Source organism: Ursus maritimus, unplaced genomic scaffold (genome assembly GCF_017311325.1).
Source record: "Ursus maritimus isolate PB19 unplaced genomic scaffold, ASM1731132v1 scaffold_5, whole genome shotgun sequence".
In the NCBI taxonomy this organism is placed as follows: domain Eukaryota; kingdom Metazoa; phylum Chordata; class Mammalia; order Carnivora; family Ursidae; genus Ursus; species Ursus maritimus.
This window is the reverse complement of record NW_024426663.1, coordinates 59302450-59320354: the sequence shown is the minus strand read 5'-3', so window position 1 is coordinate 59320354 and position 17905 is coordinate 59302450. Positions and strand designations below refer to the sequence as shown.

Here is a 17905-nt window from a genome sequence, read left to right as displayed (position 1 = left end):
CATGGTGAGACATCAGCCCACGTAGAGGAATTTCCTATAGAATGCAGCTCATGACCACCTTTTCGTGTAACATAAGAACAGTCACTTTGAATGCGAGTATGTTTAAATTTTATTATACGTACTCATCTAGAATGCATAATGAGTCACAGATAATTTTGTTCTAGTCCACGTGGCCACGGAAGTGTTTTCATTACTAAAAATTACCAAACCAATTGGTGCAACTGGTTGGACAACGATGGACACGTAGCTCAAGGTGGGGCTCTAATGCTCGAGCTAAGTCTTCCAGGAGAACCGCTCAGGCTCTGGGGTGGTCACGCCCATGCTGCGGCACCGCAAGCTCCATGAGCAGCTACCCCCCCCCCCCAGCCAGCCTCGTCCTCTGGGTTGGGGGGGAGATCCAGGAGTCACTGAGCTAACAAGAAGGACACGGTCACATCAGGTGGGACCACCTTTGGAGAGGGTACGGAGCCCTGTTCTGGTGAACAAGCTGTGGAAGCGTGCAGGGTTGGGGGTACACTGGTTGAAATTCTGAGCCCTGGGCCCCATGGGCTACTATAGTCACTGCTATGTCCAGTCTACTTGGAGGACACTCTGACACTCCAGCTGCTTCTAGCCTCCAACCCACACTCCGAGGGCTCAAGAGCACCAAGTCATGGGCCAGGACCCACCTGTGACACTAGCTCTGCCATCAGTCACATCCCCTCAGGTGAGAGGCGTGCGGACTAGGAGAACAAGCTTCCTGCTCTGGCTGGGATCAGGGAGGAAGGAATGGGACTAGGGAAGGCAGGAGCTACTTCCTCTTTTATTACTCAGGAAATGTACCTAATTTCCTTTAGGCTACAGTTGAGAAGTTAACTTAATCACTATACACAGGTAATAAAAGCTCAACAACTGACATAGCTGTTTCATTCCTTCTGTCGATGCAGCTTCTGTTCAGCAACAGTCGACTGCTCCGTCCCCCTCCCAGTGTTGAGACCACCCCATGCACCGATGGTCCTAACAGACTCACAGATCCCATTTCTCTTCAACCACTTGACCAGAGCTGGGTGCTCAACGGATACCTGACTACTAAGATTTGAGACCACCAGATGTCCCAGGTGACCCAGACAGCCCGGGACCCAGAGACCCACACTGGGAAGCTGCATAGCATCCTGAGAAGCGTTCCTTCAAGGGGAATGTTCTGTTGTGGAGCACAAAGACATACTCCTCAGCTATACTGGCAGGGAATGAACACCCAAGCATGAGGCAGAGAATCCCATCCTTCACAGCCAAATGCTAAAGGGAAAACAATAGCATATGTAACAAACAGAAGAGAGTGGTGGAGGAGGAGAAACAGTGGGGCGTATTCTAGAAGCACTCCAATTAGAAGATCTGCCTGGCAGGCCTCTCCCATTTGACATCTCCCAGCTTGCCCACATCAAAACCAATTTCACTGCAATGGATGCACAAAGTGTGGCATCAGCAGAACCATAGAAACCCGAGGTCTCTCCTATAGAGGAAGTCTCTGAGCATGTTTTACATGCAAGGCTAGAAATAAATGGGAAAAGAACTCTGTTTTCTTTATTTAGAGAGAAAGATATGAAGGACAGAACAGCTTAAACAAGTTTTTACTCCAATTGTCCTAAGACTAGTGTCAAGAAAATCCACCTAGAGTCTTACACCTATTTAATGGCATCTCCAAGGAGAACTTCGTTCCCACTGCCCTCAATCCCTTCCTCTCTTTGTAGGGGACAACTGGCAGCTACCCTCCCTGGAGCCACAGGCTATTTCTGCTGACCCTGAAAATTCTAAGCACAAACAGAACATCCTGCATTTGTTGGAGTTTACATTTCATTCTCTGGGTTCCCATTTGGGGCGAGGTTGTGATATGCCTGCCACACTGATGCTGGCTTCTTGGCAGAAGGGACAGCCAGGGCCAGGCAGGCGCCAGCAACCACTGCAGGAAGGGGACAGTAAGCAAGTCAGGCGTTTCACCCCTTCCCACACTCAGAGCCCATAGGATTCTCTTAAGCTTCTACTGATTCAATGAAGATATTGGAAATTGTGACAGGATTCTCTTCTAAGTAGAAACTGAAAACAGTCGGGTCTTTTCTGGGTCGTCTTCTTTAAGGAGTCCTAGAAAGTCAAGTCACCTTGTCCAAACCCCTACCTGATGCCAAAATGAGTAAGCCATCACAGATTCATTCACTCCCTTTAAATATCTGAGACTGCTACTGTGTCCCAGGCTGCCCTGGCCACTGGGGGTTGTGGGGATCCAGACCCCAGGGGACTTAGCATTGCACTGGAAAGAGGACCCGCCGTGGGTCTGAGCGGCAGGTACTGTAGCAGAGAGCGACGTGCCAGGCCACGGTGAGGAAGAGGTGCACGGCCTTCCTGATGGGTACTTCATGGGACACAAAACCACTGCTCTGAATGCCAAGTTCTATGCCACGTACTACAGTACCCCTCATGACAACTGACCCTGTGATCTGTGCTTTACTCACTGCTAACCTGAAGGTCAGAGAGAGTAAGGGACTTTCCTCAGCTACACAGCTGGGAAAAAGCAGATTGGAGCCACTGGGCCCTCTGACATGAGGGGCCCCTGAGGCCAAGGTAGGACTAGAGATACTTTAGGAGCAGAGCACGCAGGCACCAGTCTGAGCGAGTGATTCGGCCTCAACAGGAAAAAACCAGCTACTGGGTTTTAAAACAGTAACTACACTGGAGGAGAACGGGGAAAGGTAGGACAAACAAAGTTTGGTGAGCAGAGCAGGGAGGACAGCAGCCATTTCTCCTCAGACCCCAGAGAGCTGCCTGCGGCAGGAGCTTGCCCCACTGGCAGCCAGGCTACCAAGAGCGTAGGGAACAACTCAGCCTGAGCAGGGAGAGAGGTACTGTCGGAAAAGCAAGCCATGCTTCAGAGGCCTGGGCCCCTGGCTGGGGCTGAACCACGGCTTGTCAAGTTGGCAGCTCCCACCGCTGTTGCTGGGCCAGGCTGCTGATACGGTCACGGATGAGTAGGTGGCCAGGAGAAGTGGTTTCTTAAGCCACTACAGACTCCGTGAGTGGCTCACGGGTGATCAGTGGTGTTCTCTGGAAAAGACTTCCATGAGAAATAGGGCCAACTGCTTCCATTCTCAACTCTGAAAAATACACACACACACACACACACACACACACACACACACACACTTTCTCTCTGAGTCTACACCCCAAATAACTAAAAACTTAAACTGTATAGTATTTTAATGAAAGTAACAGAGGCAAGCTTTGTTTTCCAGCTAAGACCTCCAGAAAGATTTCAACTTGAACTCAATGCCCTCTTGGAACAGAGAAGAGAAGGGAAACCAAGGACTCTGTCTCCAAATGAACCATCAAGCAATTACACAGGTACCTTCTTGGAACTTCTTACAGAGGGAGGGAAGCCAATTGTCTCTCAGGTAGTTCCCTGTTGGCCAGCACCAGCCTCCCACCAGCACCAGCTTGTCCTCATCTCCCCCACAGTTGAGGTGAAATGCACTCTTTCATTAAGGGAATAACCGAACCCCACAGGCCACTCATCCTCCATTCTCCATTCCACCTCTAGTAGGAGTAAAATAAAACTGTCATTTATTAGAAGATGCCATCAACCAAACACCAGTGGTGTGCCATTTTTCATGAGCCAATGTAAGAGATGGCAAAAAAACTTTAAAAACCAGGAACAAGAAACCCTGTACCCCACTTTTCCTTTGCAACCCAGATGCACCTGTCACTTCGAAAAGAGAAGTACTTGGATGGGACACTGAACACCTCCGTGCAGGCGGACTCCCCCACCTCTGCGGAGGGCACAAGGGCCTCTTTGTGGGAGGAGCACCCATCTTCCCCAGCTTGGAGCTATGTCTTTCCAGCCTTGTAATTCAGACAGGTATCACAGAGCACAACACCAGACCTGCATCTGGGGACCTGGTATCTCAGTGTGGCTTGGACTTCAGCTCACCAGGAAGTTCCAGGCCACACGACCACATGCTTCTGTGGGCCTCCATTTGCGAAGGTCTTAGATCAACGTTTCCATGACCCACAGGTGCACTGGGACAGGCCTTCAATCAACACGCCTACACGGGCAATGCAGAATGTGCCAGTGGGAGGCTGCTGTGGGACACACCCCTCAGCTCTGGGAGTATGGCCTTTCATTTCTTTCATAAATAAAAAAGAATAAATAAAAACGTAAGTAAGGAGGTAACAGCAATTCTGGGTAGTAACTTTATCTTTAGAAATAAAATTTTCATTTCTCCACTCTGTGGGATCAAGAAGTCTAGGAGCCACTTCTCTAGGTGCACGCCCAGCACGCCACACATATTTAGCCCCTGTTATACAACGAAGAAGACAGTCCATTCAAGCTCCTCTCCAGCTCAGTATTCTGAGGACTTCCTCCTCCTCTTGGGGACACCCGCAGGGCGCCAGAGTCTGTGCCATCAGCGCACACTGCAGTAAAGCTGTCTTTGCTTTTCTGGGTTTTTTTAAAGATTTTAATTATTTACTTGTCAGAGAGAGAGACAGGGGGAGAGGGCACAAGCAGGGGGAATGGCAGGCAGATGGAGAAGGAGAAGCAGGCTCCCCGCTGAGCAGAGAGCCCGATGAGGGGCTCAATCCCGGGACTCTGGGATCATGACCTGAGCCGAAGGCAGACGCTTAACCGACTGAGCCACCCAGGTGCCCCAGTAAAGCCTTCTTTGAACTCAGGTCTGTACAGGGGTATGGGAGGGCAATGGCGGTCCAACAAACCCCAAATGGTCACCCCCGCCCCCAGTCAAGTGACAGGGAACTCCTCACTGCTATCCCTTCCCAAAGGGGAACACATAAGGTGACTTAAGACACACAAGGATGGGCCAAGCCTTCTGACTTCCCATGTGCTGGACGGCCTTACAAGAATAAATAAATAACACTTAAAATGTTCACCACATGGTGTAAAGGGGCCCACTCGGCAGCCATAGAACTAAGATGAGTAGACCTGAAGGTGATCTGAGGTGGCATCCTGGCTACCCTCTCACTCTCTACATAAGTAAGCAGAGGCTGGTGAGGATGAGGGAGTGTCTCAGATGCACAGAGCTAGTTTGTGCCAGGCTGGACCTGGAACGCAGGGCCCAAACAAGATCCCGTGTTCTCACCCAGAAATAAGCCGCCTTGGGCAGACTGAGCTTCTGAGTTAGAAGGTTTCTACAGGGCTTACAGGGCTCTGCTTGGTTCTCCCCAGTGGGCCATCTTTCAAGTCTTGTAAGTGGGTCAAAGGGCTAATGGGCTTTACTCTGGACCGCAGAGAGGTGATCAGCCCATGAAACAGGTGGCTCACTAGCATTTGGGACATGCCAGATGTCGTTCCCAGCTCAAGCGCCACAGCTGGGCACTTCTACTCACTTACTGACCCAACAAACGTACGTACTTCAGAGCTCTCCTCTCTGCCTCCACCCTCCCCTCCCATCCCCACTGCCCCCCTCCACTTCTGTCTGACCTGACTACAACACAGATCCTTCTCTCGGGAACTGCTTCCTCCAAAACATGACAGTATGACACCATCCCTGGGAGGAGAGAACGAAGCCCCAGATAAACCACTAGCTGCCCCTCCCCCCCACACCCCCACTAGAATTCTGCTCCCCTCTCCACCCTGCAGGGGTCCATTCACAGCTGGATTCTGCGTCACCACTCCCTACTAAGCCCAGAAGTGCTGTCACGGAGACAGACTTTAAAATTAAACTAAAATGAAGTTAATTTTATTTTCTGAATTTCAGGACAGTCCTTGCAACACCCGAGCACAGCATGGGCTAAGAACTGCTACTCTCCAGGGCTCGCCGGTGGCTCCATCAAGACCAAGTATTAAATGAGAATACCCAGTTTTACTTGTTTAAAAAAACCTCTTCGTATTGGGACCAGGGTCAGGAAGAAAGAGATCGGGTTTCTCTTGATCCATGTCTCCTGACCCAGATGAAGGCCTAAGGCCAAAAAGCAAGTACGTGTGGCCGCCCATCAAGGGAGAAGCAAGACCATATGGACAGGTGGCTCCTTGACCAGAGGGGCAGGCTTCTTCCTCCCCACACCAGTGCACCTGAGTCTCACTGCAGTCAGCTCAAGTGCTACCTGCTCCGAGTACAAGGCCCATCTATCTCACCCTATCCCCTCCATTTCTGGCACCAGCGCCCTCCATCTCCCCAGTGACTGCAGACAGGCAAGGCCCAGGAGACTCATAACAGAAACCACAGTGGTAGAAGCAGAAGGACAACAGCCTTGGCTCGGCAGGACAGGAGAGTAGAGCCCACTCACATGGAGCGTGTTAGAGTCTGTCTGACACCATCATGGCATTTACTTCTCTCTAAATGGTAAACAAGAGAGATAACCCACAAGTCATAGAGAATAAATCAAGCAGATGATTGGGGCCTGGTGGATTTGATGCTGCCAACTCCCCGAAAAATGGAAATCAGAGCCCCATTTACAACGCATGGCCTGATGTCCTGATTACAAGGGTGGAAAGTTTCCTATAGAAGCATAGATTATTTAGCAGAAGAGGCATTAAAAAAAAAGTAGATGAGTAAATGCTAAATTAAGAGGAAGAAGAATAATGGCTTTCTGTGAACTCATAAATGTTCATTTTCCTGGGTCACAGAACTTTTCAGAGCCAATTAAAACTCTATTAACTACGATCTCAAACTACGCCAGGGGCCCGCAGTGCACTAACCCGTACAGGGTGGGAGGCTTGCTGGGAGCAGTGAGAGAGGAGAGACCTCCGACACGAAGACAAAGAGAGTGACTTCCCCCGTCCGAGGATAAACACAAAAACGAGACCTTTGAACACAACAGCAGCCCGGCAGGTGCATCCCCAGAAAAGCCTGGCTGGGCCCTGGGGACAGGAACCGGGCAGGATACCAGTACAGGTGACAGCGAGACAGTGACGGATGGGGGCATGGGAGTATGGGCAGACCCTCCGGATTTAAATCACTCGCACACAAGCCAGTGAGGAATCCTACGTACAGAGAGTCAAGTTTACCTGTCCACAGGCTCGCTTCAAAACAGGTGAAAAAGACTCTGAAAGCCAGGCTACTTCACTTTACCACTCCCCTCACCCACCTGCCCGCAAGCCCACCTAGCGTGAAGCTACTTCCCAGCAGGACTGCAGTGTGTCCCTCCCTCTCCTTTTGCTAACTTGACTACAGGCAGCCTCATCATATTGACAAAAGCTTAAAAAAAAAAAAAAAGCTGGGGTTCATCACCAAATGGAATCTCCTTCTTGGATGTATGCAGGTAGGATAGGGGGGACTCCTCCACAGCTTTTCTGCCTAGTGTCCCCTGGGACCAGAAGTATCAGCATCACCTGGAGCTGACGAGAAACGCAGAATCTCAGGACCCACCCCAGATCTACCACATCAGCATTTTAACAGGACCCCCTGGCTCTTTGCAAGCCCACTCAAGTTCAAGAGATGCTGGTGTAGGGCACGGCCCACGCTAACTCTAGAGGTAGGACCTGGTGCCACCACCTTTCACCTCGAATACTATGGATTTACTCACACACCTGCAGATGGCAGGTTGTATTCTCCCAACCTGAGAAACTAAAAACCCACACCTCTTCAGTGGAGAGCCATGCCTGAATATTCCAGAATCAGAGAAGCCGTTCCCCCACCCCCATGCCAGTTCTACAGCTGCACAGAGGTCCTGGATCCACCAAGAGGGGTGCAGCCCACAGTCCCAACACTCCACGGCCCGGGGAAACCCACTCAGGCCTCTTGCTGAGACAGCTCATCCAGAAGCTCATCGTGACAAGCCAGTCAAATGCTGGAATGAGCACCCCTGAGTGTCTAGGAGTAGGGACTCCACAGAAAACATTCATAAGAGATGCACACGAGTCTGCAGAAGAGGTTCAGAAAATGCCAGCCCAGACCCCAACTGTTCACAGGGAGGAGGGAGGTGGTTTCCCCACACCCACAGACTGACGGGCAAGGATAAGGAGAGGTGAATAATGGATGCCTCACAGCCCACAGGAAGATCGGCTACTCTCCCCATCACCGGTCAGAAGAGTGGGGCATGGGTTGGAGGTATGGAGAAGACCATAACCAGAAAGAGCGTTGTCTTCAATTCAATCAGCTGTGTAAGAACAAGGACACCGATTCAAGAAAAGAAATATTTTTTAAAAATTAGTGCCTAGTCTTAGCAGTCCCCATCTTTCTCAATGCCCAACCATTGCAGAAGGGAGCCAGGGGACTCCAGGTTCTGCATTAGAAGACACCCCCACCCAGACATGGGAGCGCCCCTGAGCGCAGTCAGCGGCATCTAGGACCAACATGTGCAGGAAGGGCAAAGGGCAGTTTTGTGCTTTCGTAGGCTGACTCCTGAGGTTAGGGAGGTGGGTGACCACCTTGATTACTGATATCACCGACATATTTATTCCTTGAAGACGTTGCTCTGAGAGCCTGCACACATTGAAAACATACGGTGTCTGACCTCAAAGCCTTTCCCTGGTCTGTAAGCACCAAAGCCATATGAAGCTAACAATTTTAAAAGGAACCTCCATATTTATAGTTATTTCGTGCAGGACTAGAAACTGTGGGTCAGAGCAATGCAGAGAAAGTACAGCAGAATATATGAAGGACACATAAGGCTGTTAATGGCCACCATCCAATTCCAGAGCCCAGAGAATGTTGGGAACACAGCATCCAGGGCTCAAAGGCAGGGGGGTGTCCCTGGGGCTGACCTGTCTCACTTTCCTGGTCTCCCCAAATATAAACTTCTACCAACACTGATTTTAGTACCGAATTTATCTTGGCCAGAATATAGGGCAAAGGGGAAAATTTTAATTATTTTAGAATTTTGTTGAGTTGTAGGTCTCAGAATTGTTTCCTCTGAATTCAGAATTTCATTAGTATTCTAGGCCACAGTCTGCCACTCAGCTCTTATTAAAGAGGCACTCCACCCAGCTACATTTCCTTTCATCTACATTTGTAAAATGATAAACTCCTTGAAGCTATTTCAACTACAGTCTTTGTACATAAAACAATAATTTAACAAAACTTACATATGCTATCATTGCTTTAAAAAATGTGTGAACACACACATGCACTGGTCATTTAATCCTTATTTACCCTTAGGACATTCAAGTAATTGATGTAATAACTTTAAAGGGAAGTCGAATCTCATTAATGCTTTCCAAGTACTTTAAAAATCTGAAGTCAATGAATGTTTTCTAAAGTACTATTAGCAGGAAGAAAACATACACAGAAACATTTTACCATTTAGGTCCTGAAAAGGCTTTCTGATTAATTTATGGAGTCTCAGGAAACTCAGTTGGTTACGATTCTTCCAAGAAGTAAGACTGTCTGAGGAAACTGCTAGAGGAGTATAGTTTGAACAGTCAGCTATGGATGCATTAATAGCTACAATTTAAGGAAGAAACTGCCCAGAACCTCTAACATACAAGGAGTACCCTGGACATTGATGAGCTACCAGCCTGGCCTGCAAGCTGCTTACAGGTTGGCTGGGGGACCATGCACGTCCCTGCTGGACGTGCACCTGCTGTGCAGGGAGGGCTGTCACACATGGAAATAACTGACTGTCTAGACTGAATTTTGAAAGCATGAGGGTGATTTCATGACTAATACTAAATGTTGAATACTGATCACTTCAAAAATACAGTGAGTCTCTACTTTGCTGTGAAAATTATTAGACATTGTAAGGAAGAGAAAAGTAAGATAGGCTTCCTCTGTATGCTAAAATAAAAATATAAGAGTTAAAAAAAAAAAAAGAAGGACTAGTTCAGAACAAGACATCAAATGTGACCAAAGCGTGCTCGAAGAAGGTTCTGGAGCAAAGGTAAGAAGCAGAGCTGGGCCTTGGAGGAGAGGAGTCAGCCATGTGGGAAGAAGGGACAGCATCCCAGACATGAGAATGCTAGTGAGGAATGGCATGGAGAGGCCATGCATGGAGTGTGGTCAGAATCAGCAAACCAATCAGTTCCATATCCATGTTCAGCTCTATCTGAACCTTTGTTGAGGCTGTCCTATATCCTAGGCCCATCCACATGGTCATCATCTCACTTCATCATTGATAAAAGCAGACTCCACGAGTAGAAGTTACTACACTGTGCAAAAACGCAATCCACAGCCACGATCACTGGATCGATCGGGCAGCTGTTCCTGCGTTTGCTGTCTGTATGGGCACCACTTTCTTTTCCCGAAGCAGCACGACACCTGGAACTGGGAGACAGTTTCATCTCCTGGGCTTTGTCCTGATGGGAGGAGAAAAACAACACCCCCCAAACGAACCAAGAAAAAGCCTCACTGCCTCAGAATGAGCGCTATCTGCTCTTTCTTGATGGTGCACAAAGTGTTAGGCTGTTAACAGCTAAGATAAAGATGCCCTAGGCTGATATTAACTTACCTTCACTTTACCTCCAGCTAAATCCTACCTTAATTGGTTCGACTCGTTTAATTGAAATAGGCAATATAAAACAGTGGGCCAATGAGCCCCAATAGTCAGAAGACTAAAAAGCTTATCTGTGTGTTTGCCTGTTTGCTTTGCTATTAAATATTCAACAATATGTTTGTAGGATCCTTTTCCCTCCGTGCGGAGAGGAGTGCAATGATGAAGCCATGCCATATGGGAAATGCTGTGCTGGCTAGCAAGTCAGCCTCCGGGCTCTTTCAAAAGACCATTAAGTCGCGTCCTTCATGGACTGCGATGGGAGAGATAGCGTGGCTCTTCAATCATCTGCTCACCACAAAAGGAAGCCACGTGAACCTCAGCAGCAAACGTGTACATTCAACGACTTCTGAAGCTCCCCGGAGATTAAGGTTTGTAGGTGTGGGATTGCATTACGATTAAGTAATAATGAGAAAGAAATCGTGTCTTTTGATCAAATAATGCATTAATCCTACCATCCAGACAGTGTGTGTCATTATTCACTCTCTGGTAATGTTGACTTTGGGAGGTAATTCTCCTCTCTCATTTCACAGGACAAGAAACAAGCACAGAGACAAGAGGCAGGGCATGCACCAGGAGGACAAAGCGAGCTGAGATGGCCTGAGAAACTCTTGGGGAAGAATTTGTGTTTACCATGTCATAAAGAAAATCCCAGGTAGCTTTAAGGAAAGGGCGTAGTCGTTTCTTAGGGTCTGGCACACGCAAAGCACTTTCTGCAGAGAAACTGCTCCCCTCACGAGCCCCAGATTCCTCAGGCCTACTACCCGAGCAGAGCAGAGCAGGGCCAGGGTGCAGCTTATGAATCCTCTCTGGTACTTAAGACCAGGTTTGCTAAGCAATTAGCAGTGTATCGAGACTCTCTAGGGAGGCGTTTGAGAATAAGTTTTTCAAGCACTTTAGAAGCATTTATATATACCTAACATGCCATTAATCATTCTTATCTGTTCATTAAGGCAGTCTCCCTTAGGACCCCTACTTGCCAGTTCTTTCTCAGCCTGGTTCTTTTTATCTGTGTACGTGAAAAGCAGTCTCTCTCTTTTAAAACACATTTTATAATTAAAAGACTTCATTAATTCACATGGGTGTACTCCACCATTGAGTCTGCATTTTCAGAGTTTTATTAAATATACAGAAAGGCCATTCTCTTGAGGGTCTTTGTGGAAGACAAACCATACAACTAAAGCTTGGTTTTGGAATACGTTTTCAGCATTGCAGGGATTTTAGACTACTACTTACAGCATGATATAAAACCTCCAGTCCAGACCAACGCATGTTGTGTCCTTCTGTCCCCTACCAGAAAGGGGGAGCAATTTTAATTCACACTGCAATCTAACTGATATAAACTAAAGGTAGAGAAGAAATCAGATATGCTGACACTGAAAAGCAGCAAGTTTTAAGTGTCCTATCAGATGTTACGTGACTATACCTCTGTCTGTGGGTCACCCACACCCACGTTCAGGCCTCTGCTGGGTCCTGGGTCCATCCATCCCAGCGCAGCGGGCAGGGAGGCCCCGAGCAGTGTGAGATGCAGCCATAAGTGTCCTGGTTTCATTTCGTGGAGTCTGTTGAGAAAATGACAAATGTTCACAATTAAGTATCACAAAATATAAGCACATCATGGGGCGGGTAGGTAGAACTTGTACTCCAGAATCAGAGAGACCAGAGTTTAAATCCCACGACCAACTCTTCTGTTCCACTTTGGGGAAGTTCTAGTACTTCCAAGCCTTAGTTTATTCACCTCTAAAATGGGGTCAATGATATGTACTTCATGGTGTTGCTATAAGTCAGTGTCTCACAGAGTTAACAACTCTGTAAATGCTAGCGGTTATGTGGAAACCCACCCAACACGCCAGCCACTACTCTATCTACAAGAACAACTGAGGGTGAAGAAATGGTGTCCCTTCTGTTCAGTTACCACATAGCCATGCTTCAGTCTCTTCAGAAAGCACTGGGGGCTGGGCACACAGTTAGTGATGAGTGAATACTGACGAGGAATTATGGTCAATGTATGGCACCCTGTTTGTGGCTAATGTCTCAGTTTACAAGACAGCGAGCTTCAAAAGGCCATGATAAGGCTCAACATCTTCCTTTCAAGACTGTTCCTTCCTGGAGAGGAGTTCAAGCACCCAATGAATCATGGAATTTCAACGACCTTGAAGGTGGTTCCTGAGGCTCATGTGGTAAGAGGTCTGAAGTCCCAGAAGACAAGAAATGGGCAATTCAAAGTCATCAAAGAATTACACGGATGAAAACACTACGGATCAGTGACAACAGATACTCAACTCCCTATCATGTGCTGGGGTGCTCATGGGACAAGGACACAGGGTAGTTGATGTGTCTAATCAGCTCTACGTTTTTTGTTTTTTTTTTTTTTTAAGTTTTCCACTGTAAGCATTCCAACCTTGATTTCAGTATCTCTGTCTAAGAAACGCAGCCAGGGAGATAGAACTCATCGTGCAGTATTTACAACTCGTACTCAAGGAAACCGGAGGGGTTATTGATTTCTGTGAGCACTACACAATTTAGTGCTTAATTGCATGTGGTGCACACGGCATCCCGATGACGGCCGGGGAGATGAAAACACAGAGCTCTCTGGAGGCCAGCACCCCACGCGATCTGGCCTCGAACTGGTCCAGGGCAGAGTCCACCCCTGCTCACCCCCATGGCAGCTCTGGAGGATGCCTACTTTGAACAAGAAGGGTTGGGAGTATCCCACCATCACTAGAGCTGAGGCCAGCACCACCAAACAAATTCACTCCTACCACATTCCCAGTTTCCTTTGGCTGCCTTTCCAGATATGCTTTATGTCCCTCACTTGAGACAAAAATGCCCACAGGAAAGAGAAGTCGGGCTAAAAATTATGGCATCTAACACTGGCCTCTGAAAAGGCAAGGTTGTAAGTCATGACTGTCTTTTAAGAAAATGTGTCTCTTGTCATACAAACAGTCCACAACCTTCCACTCCTCTATCTGTTTCTTCGTCTTTGACATCTGTTGGCAAAGCTGGAGCGACTGGAGCAGTAGTCTGAGTGGGCAATAAACATAGTGTGAAGGTCACGGTCTCGTCACCGTCAGCACCTGCTCTGTACTCAGAAGAAAGAAGAGCTGAGGGCAAGGGTGCCACTTGTATCACTACCTGGGACAGAACTAGAGCATTCCCAGCAATCCCCTGAGCCCACGCTCCCGATCTGGGGTTCTGGCTGCAGGGTGTGTGTTCTTCATGAGGATTGCGGAGTGTGGAGAGGAGTCATATTCAGGACTAAAAGACAATAAAAACTGCAACCGGTTCTTCTGAAAATAAATAGGGCAACTCCCAGCTCTCCATAAATTATTATCTTCTGAACGCACTGCCATGTGCCTGGAACTGCAGACGGCATGTACTAGATTTTCAGATTTTTTTTTTTTTAAATACCAATACTGAGGGGCACCTGGGTGTATTGGTTTTGGCTCAGGTCATGATCTCGGGGTTGTGAGATCGAGCCCCCTATCAGGCTTGATGCTCAGCCTGGAGTCTGCTGGAGAGTCTCTCTCCCTCTACCCCTCCTGCTCATGCACGTGTGCTCTCTCTCTCTTTCTAAAATAAATAAGTCTTTTTAAAAAATACAATATTCAAGCTAGAACTAGAAAGACACTACTTCCTACTTTATTTTTGGTAATTCTTTACATTTATCCACACTAAACGGCACTCATGGGACAAGCACACGTACAAAAGGTCTTCTTTCCTCCCTTCTCATGCTTTTGAGCCTGAATAAACCAAAAACAGCAAAATAACTGAAACTTACTCTACTTAACATACAAACGTCAATTTCTGGGGTTATGAAATATTCAAGCCACGAAACAGACTATTTAGTTTTCAATTTGCCTAGTAATCCAAGACCAATTATGTTTGATGTTTTATTATTAATGGATAGCATCAAAATAAAATCTGTTCATTTCGATTGTTATTTTGGCAAGCTCCAGAACTATTGTAGAGGGCGCAACCAGTCCTGTGGTGTGAAACCAGCTGTTCTGAGTTGTGCTTCAGGAAGCCTGGGCTCCAGCCCTGCGGAACCTGGACTCGTCTCTAGTTTTACCTGGTTTGCCTGGAGGTTCCCCCAAAGATTTAAACACAAGGAAGCACAAGAGCCAGGCCGATTACTGAAATATTCCCAGGCAGCTTCTCCGTAACGTTTTGCTCAGCTTGGCCACCACCAGCTTGGACTTCATTTGCATGGTGGATGCGTGTTTGATGTCATTTTATGCTCACTGTGATTGACAATTCATTTTATCTACAGGAGCAACAGCCTAAAAATTTACAACTGAAGTTTTACGACGGTTCGGTTCATAAAAAAAGAATTAATATTGGGTTTAAATCAATTTTGATGATCTACCTAATAACCAAACAGAGGCTAGCTCTTTGGTTAGCACTTACGTAACAATAATGTGTGCCAGGCACTGTTCTAAACACTTCACAGGTGTTAACTCACCATCCTCACTTCTACTCCTTGAGGAGGGCATTAATTATCCCCTAGTCAGATGACACGGCAGACAGGTCACAGAGAGGCTAAGTACCCTGCCAAAGCCACGTGGCAAATAAATGGCAGAGCTGGGACTCCAAGCCACACAGGTCTATGCTCTTCACATCCTCTCTCTGCTGTCTCTCAATACTTAGCAGTATTTTGTTTCAATCAACAGTTGTTTTTAGCAAGATGGGGAAAACCTGGGTTGAGCAAGATAGGAAATCCTGAGTCTCTCCTTTCCTCTGACAGCTGCCAAGAGCTGCACTCCTCCAGAGGAGAAGAGCACAAGGGAAGAACCAAGCAGCTCCTCTCTGCATCCCTCCCCGGAATGGGGCCACTTGGCACCCGGCCCTCGGCTCTCATAGCTGCTGTCTTTATCGGCCGGGAAGAAATGCAGTTGGAAAAAAATAAAAGAAAAAAAGAAATCATGAGGAGATGTACAGAATGCTGGGCAGCAAGGATGCCTCTCAGCTGACGGGGAGGGCCAGCACGGTGAAGACAGGCACTTTGAGGGAAGCAGCTCTGTTGACTCATTGCTCCTCACCTTCCAATAGCCCTATTGATCTTCACACAGAAGAAAATACAAGAATCTCCTCATTATAGAAACGGGAAGGTACCATCTATAATATCACGAACCCTCTTTTTCAACCTCGAGTTCCTTTTGAGATCAATTTAGGTTTATAAGCTTCATTCAATCCATGTTAGAGTCCTAAGTCTGGCTATAAATCTATCAGAGATTGTTCTCGTAAAAGAGCTGGGACTGCCTTTTCTTTCAACCAACTCATAAAACACAATCACTTGATATTTAAGAGCTGGTTCCTCAGAGGTTTTCCACCCAAGCCTCCTTTTACCCCCATGCTCAAGGGAGTCAGGTGTTAGCTTGGCTGCTGCACAGACAAGATACCAGAATCCTGGAAGGTCAGAGAATTCACCCAATGTGTGAGCCACATCAGTAGCCGATCTAGACTGAAACCAGGCATCCTGACCCCTAAGCAATGGCTTTGCTTCTTACATTATCACAAGCACATACGGAATGTCTGCATTCTGTGTCACTCAGACTAATTTTGCTTCTCTTAGTGCTGGATGGGTCCTACTAGACCATCTACCTGCTCTGTGTGTAAAGCACAGGATTCTCTACCCCTGCAGCAAGCCATAATGAAGTTACACTGCATTTCCCATTAATTATCTGCTCTTTATCTTTGGCTAATTGTTCCAACATTTGATAAATTGAATGCCTAAATTAGTCTGTGTACAATGTATCAATCTATGACACTCTTATATACCAGGAAGTTTAACCCACACACCTGTGAGTTCCAGGAAACCTCAACATTTCAACATTTAAATTATACTGTTTAAGTACCACGTTCTCCCAACAGGAGTTCTATTTTACTTGAAGTTCCATGCCTGTGTTATGCATTACGAGAAAAAAAAATGTAAGGACATATGTGCTCTTGAAATAACTTCCTAATTTCATCAAGTTAGTAAGCACACAACTGAACACACATAAGCAACACAGGAAGGTTGAATTTGCAGAAACATACCAAGAAAGTTAAAGTAGGAATTAAAGATTCGAGAAATTCTGACTATTCAACGATCTGTTTCTGGAACATAGTATTAAGTCCAATAGAAGATCACAACATGAAGATCACTTAAAAAAAAAAAAAAAAAAAAAACCCTGCAACTCCAAGATGAAAAGAAGAATTCTGAGCAACTGATGGGTCAAAGTAGAAAAAATCCAACCTACCCACCTCCAGGACAGAGCAGAAGGGATAAAAGTCCTCCCAAGGCCCATGGGAATAGGCTGGCCCCTCTCTGGAATAAAGATAGATTTCCTGAGATTAAGGAAAATTGAGGGTGGTCAAAAATGTCTAAGACAGAAAAAACCACTGGAACAACTTTAATACATCACAGTAAATATGAAGTAGGCTATCATCCTGCATGACCTTTGGCTCAGTCTAAAGTCCTGGGGGAGGGTTTGTCTGTTTTCCTAGGATGGGAGGAAAGCTACCACTCAGCTAAGTGTGTCTGAGGAGAACTGCTATAGTGATGCTGCAGTCTCTTCTCACAAAACAGAGAGGGGAGGCAGGCATGGGCCCTGTGGGGCATCTATTCATGGCTTTGGTTTGAGCTACTGCCTTAGGATTGCTGGGGCTCTGGTATCCTAGAAGCCCCATCATTCACTCCCCTGACCATTACTCCCCAGTTGAGCCCTCCACCTGACCACTACCCAGATCAGAACCTGTCCTGGGCGCCAGAAGGGGCAAGCACAGGAACCCACAAACTCCAGCATTGACAGGACACTGCTTAAAGTCATGTCTGACTTTCTCCTAAGCCTGGCGGTGGGAAAATAACTTCAGACCTTCGAGAAACGTCTGAATTTTCTTTCCGATGCCTCAGAGATGGCGATATAGGCCCATTCCCGGTGCACGTTTGGTTTAGAGTTACCCTGCCACATCCTAATGAAATTCTGTTTATGTGTGGCCCACAGAATGTGGACGAATGTTTCTATCTCGGGGACCCATCTAGCACAATTCCCCGTGCACAGGCTTGCAATAAATTTAGGAAGGGAACCCATCAAAGCTACTGGCGCTGTTTTTCACTCGCAGGAAACCTCGGAGGAAGCGACACCTAGAGGAGAGCGGAGGAGAGCGACGGCAGCGCGATTCATCAATGTCGGCGACAGTTATGCGAAGGAGGTCGGCTGGACAGCTCGGAGGGGACTGACTAGCAGGGCTAGATAGAGACTATCTCCGCGGGGATATCCCGACTCCGCGGGGCCCCAGGAACTTCAGCACACTGGCGCACTGCACCGGCTGCTCGCCACATCCCGGGCACTGCGAGAAATCCTGCTGCTACCAGCGGGTTTCTGCCCTTGCCAGAGTGGCGGGCGCCGAAGTCCTCAGGTGGCAGGCCGCGGGCGAGTGCGCCGGAGGTGCCGCTTCGTCAGCTCAAGGAGGCCCCGAAGGCTCGCGCGGCGCTCGGCCGCCAACTCGG

The 17905-nt window shown here is 47.5% G+C and overlaps 1 protein-coding gene across 3 annotated transcripts in view; it reads right to left on the bottom strand.

The window, feature by feature from the left end:
• Positions 1 to 17905, bottom strand: part of FSTL4 (follistatin like 4) — a 617506-nt gene that overhangs the window by 364736 nt on the left and 234865 nt on the right. For all 3 annotated transcript variants that reach the window (XM_040622453.1, XM_040622455.1, XM_040622454.1), the window contains one exon: positions 11840 to 11975. In XM_040622453.1, the coding sequence (XP_040478387.1) occupies positions 11840 to 11965 (126 nt within the window). In that variant the 5' untranslated portion in view covers positions 11966 to 11975. The remainder of the gene's footprint in view (positions 1 to 11839; positions 11976 to 17905) is intronic.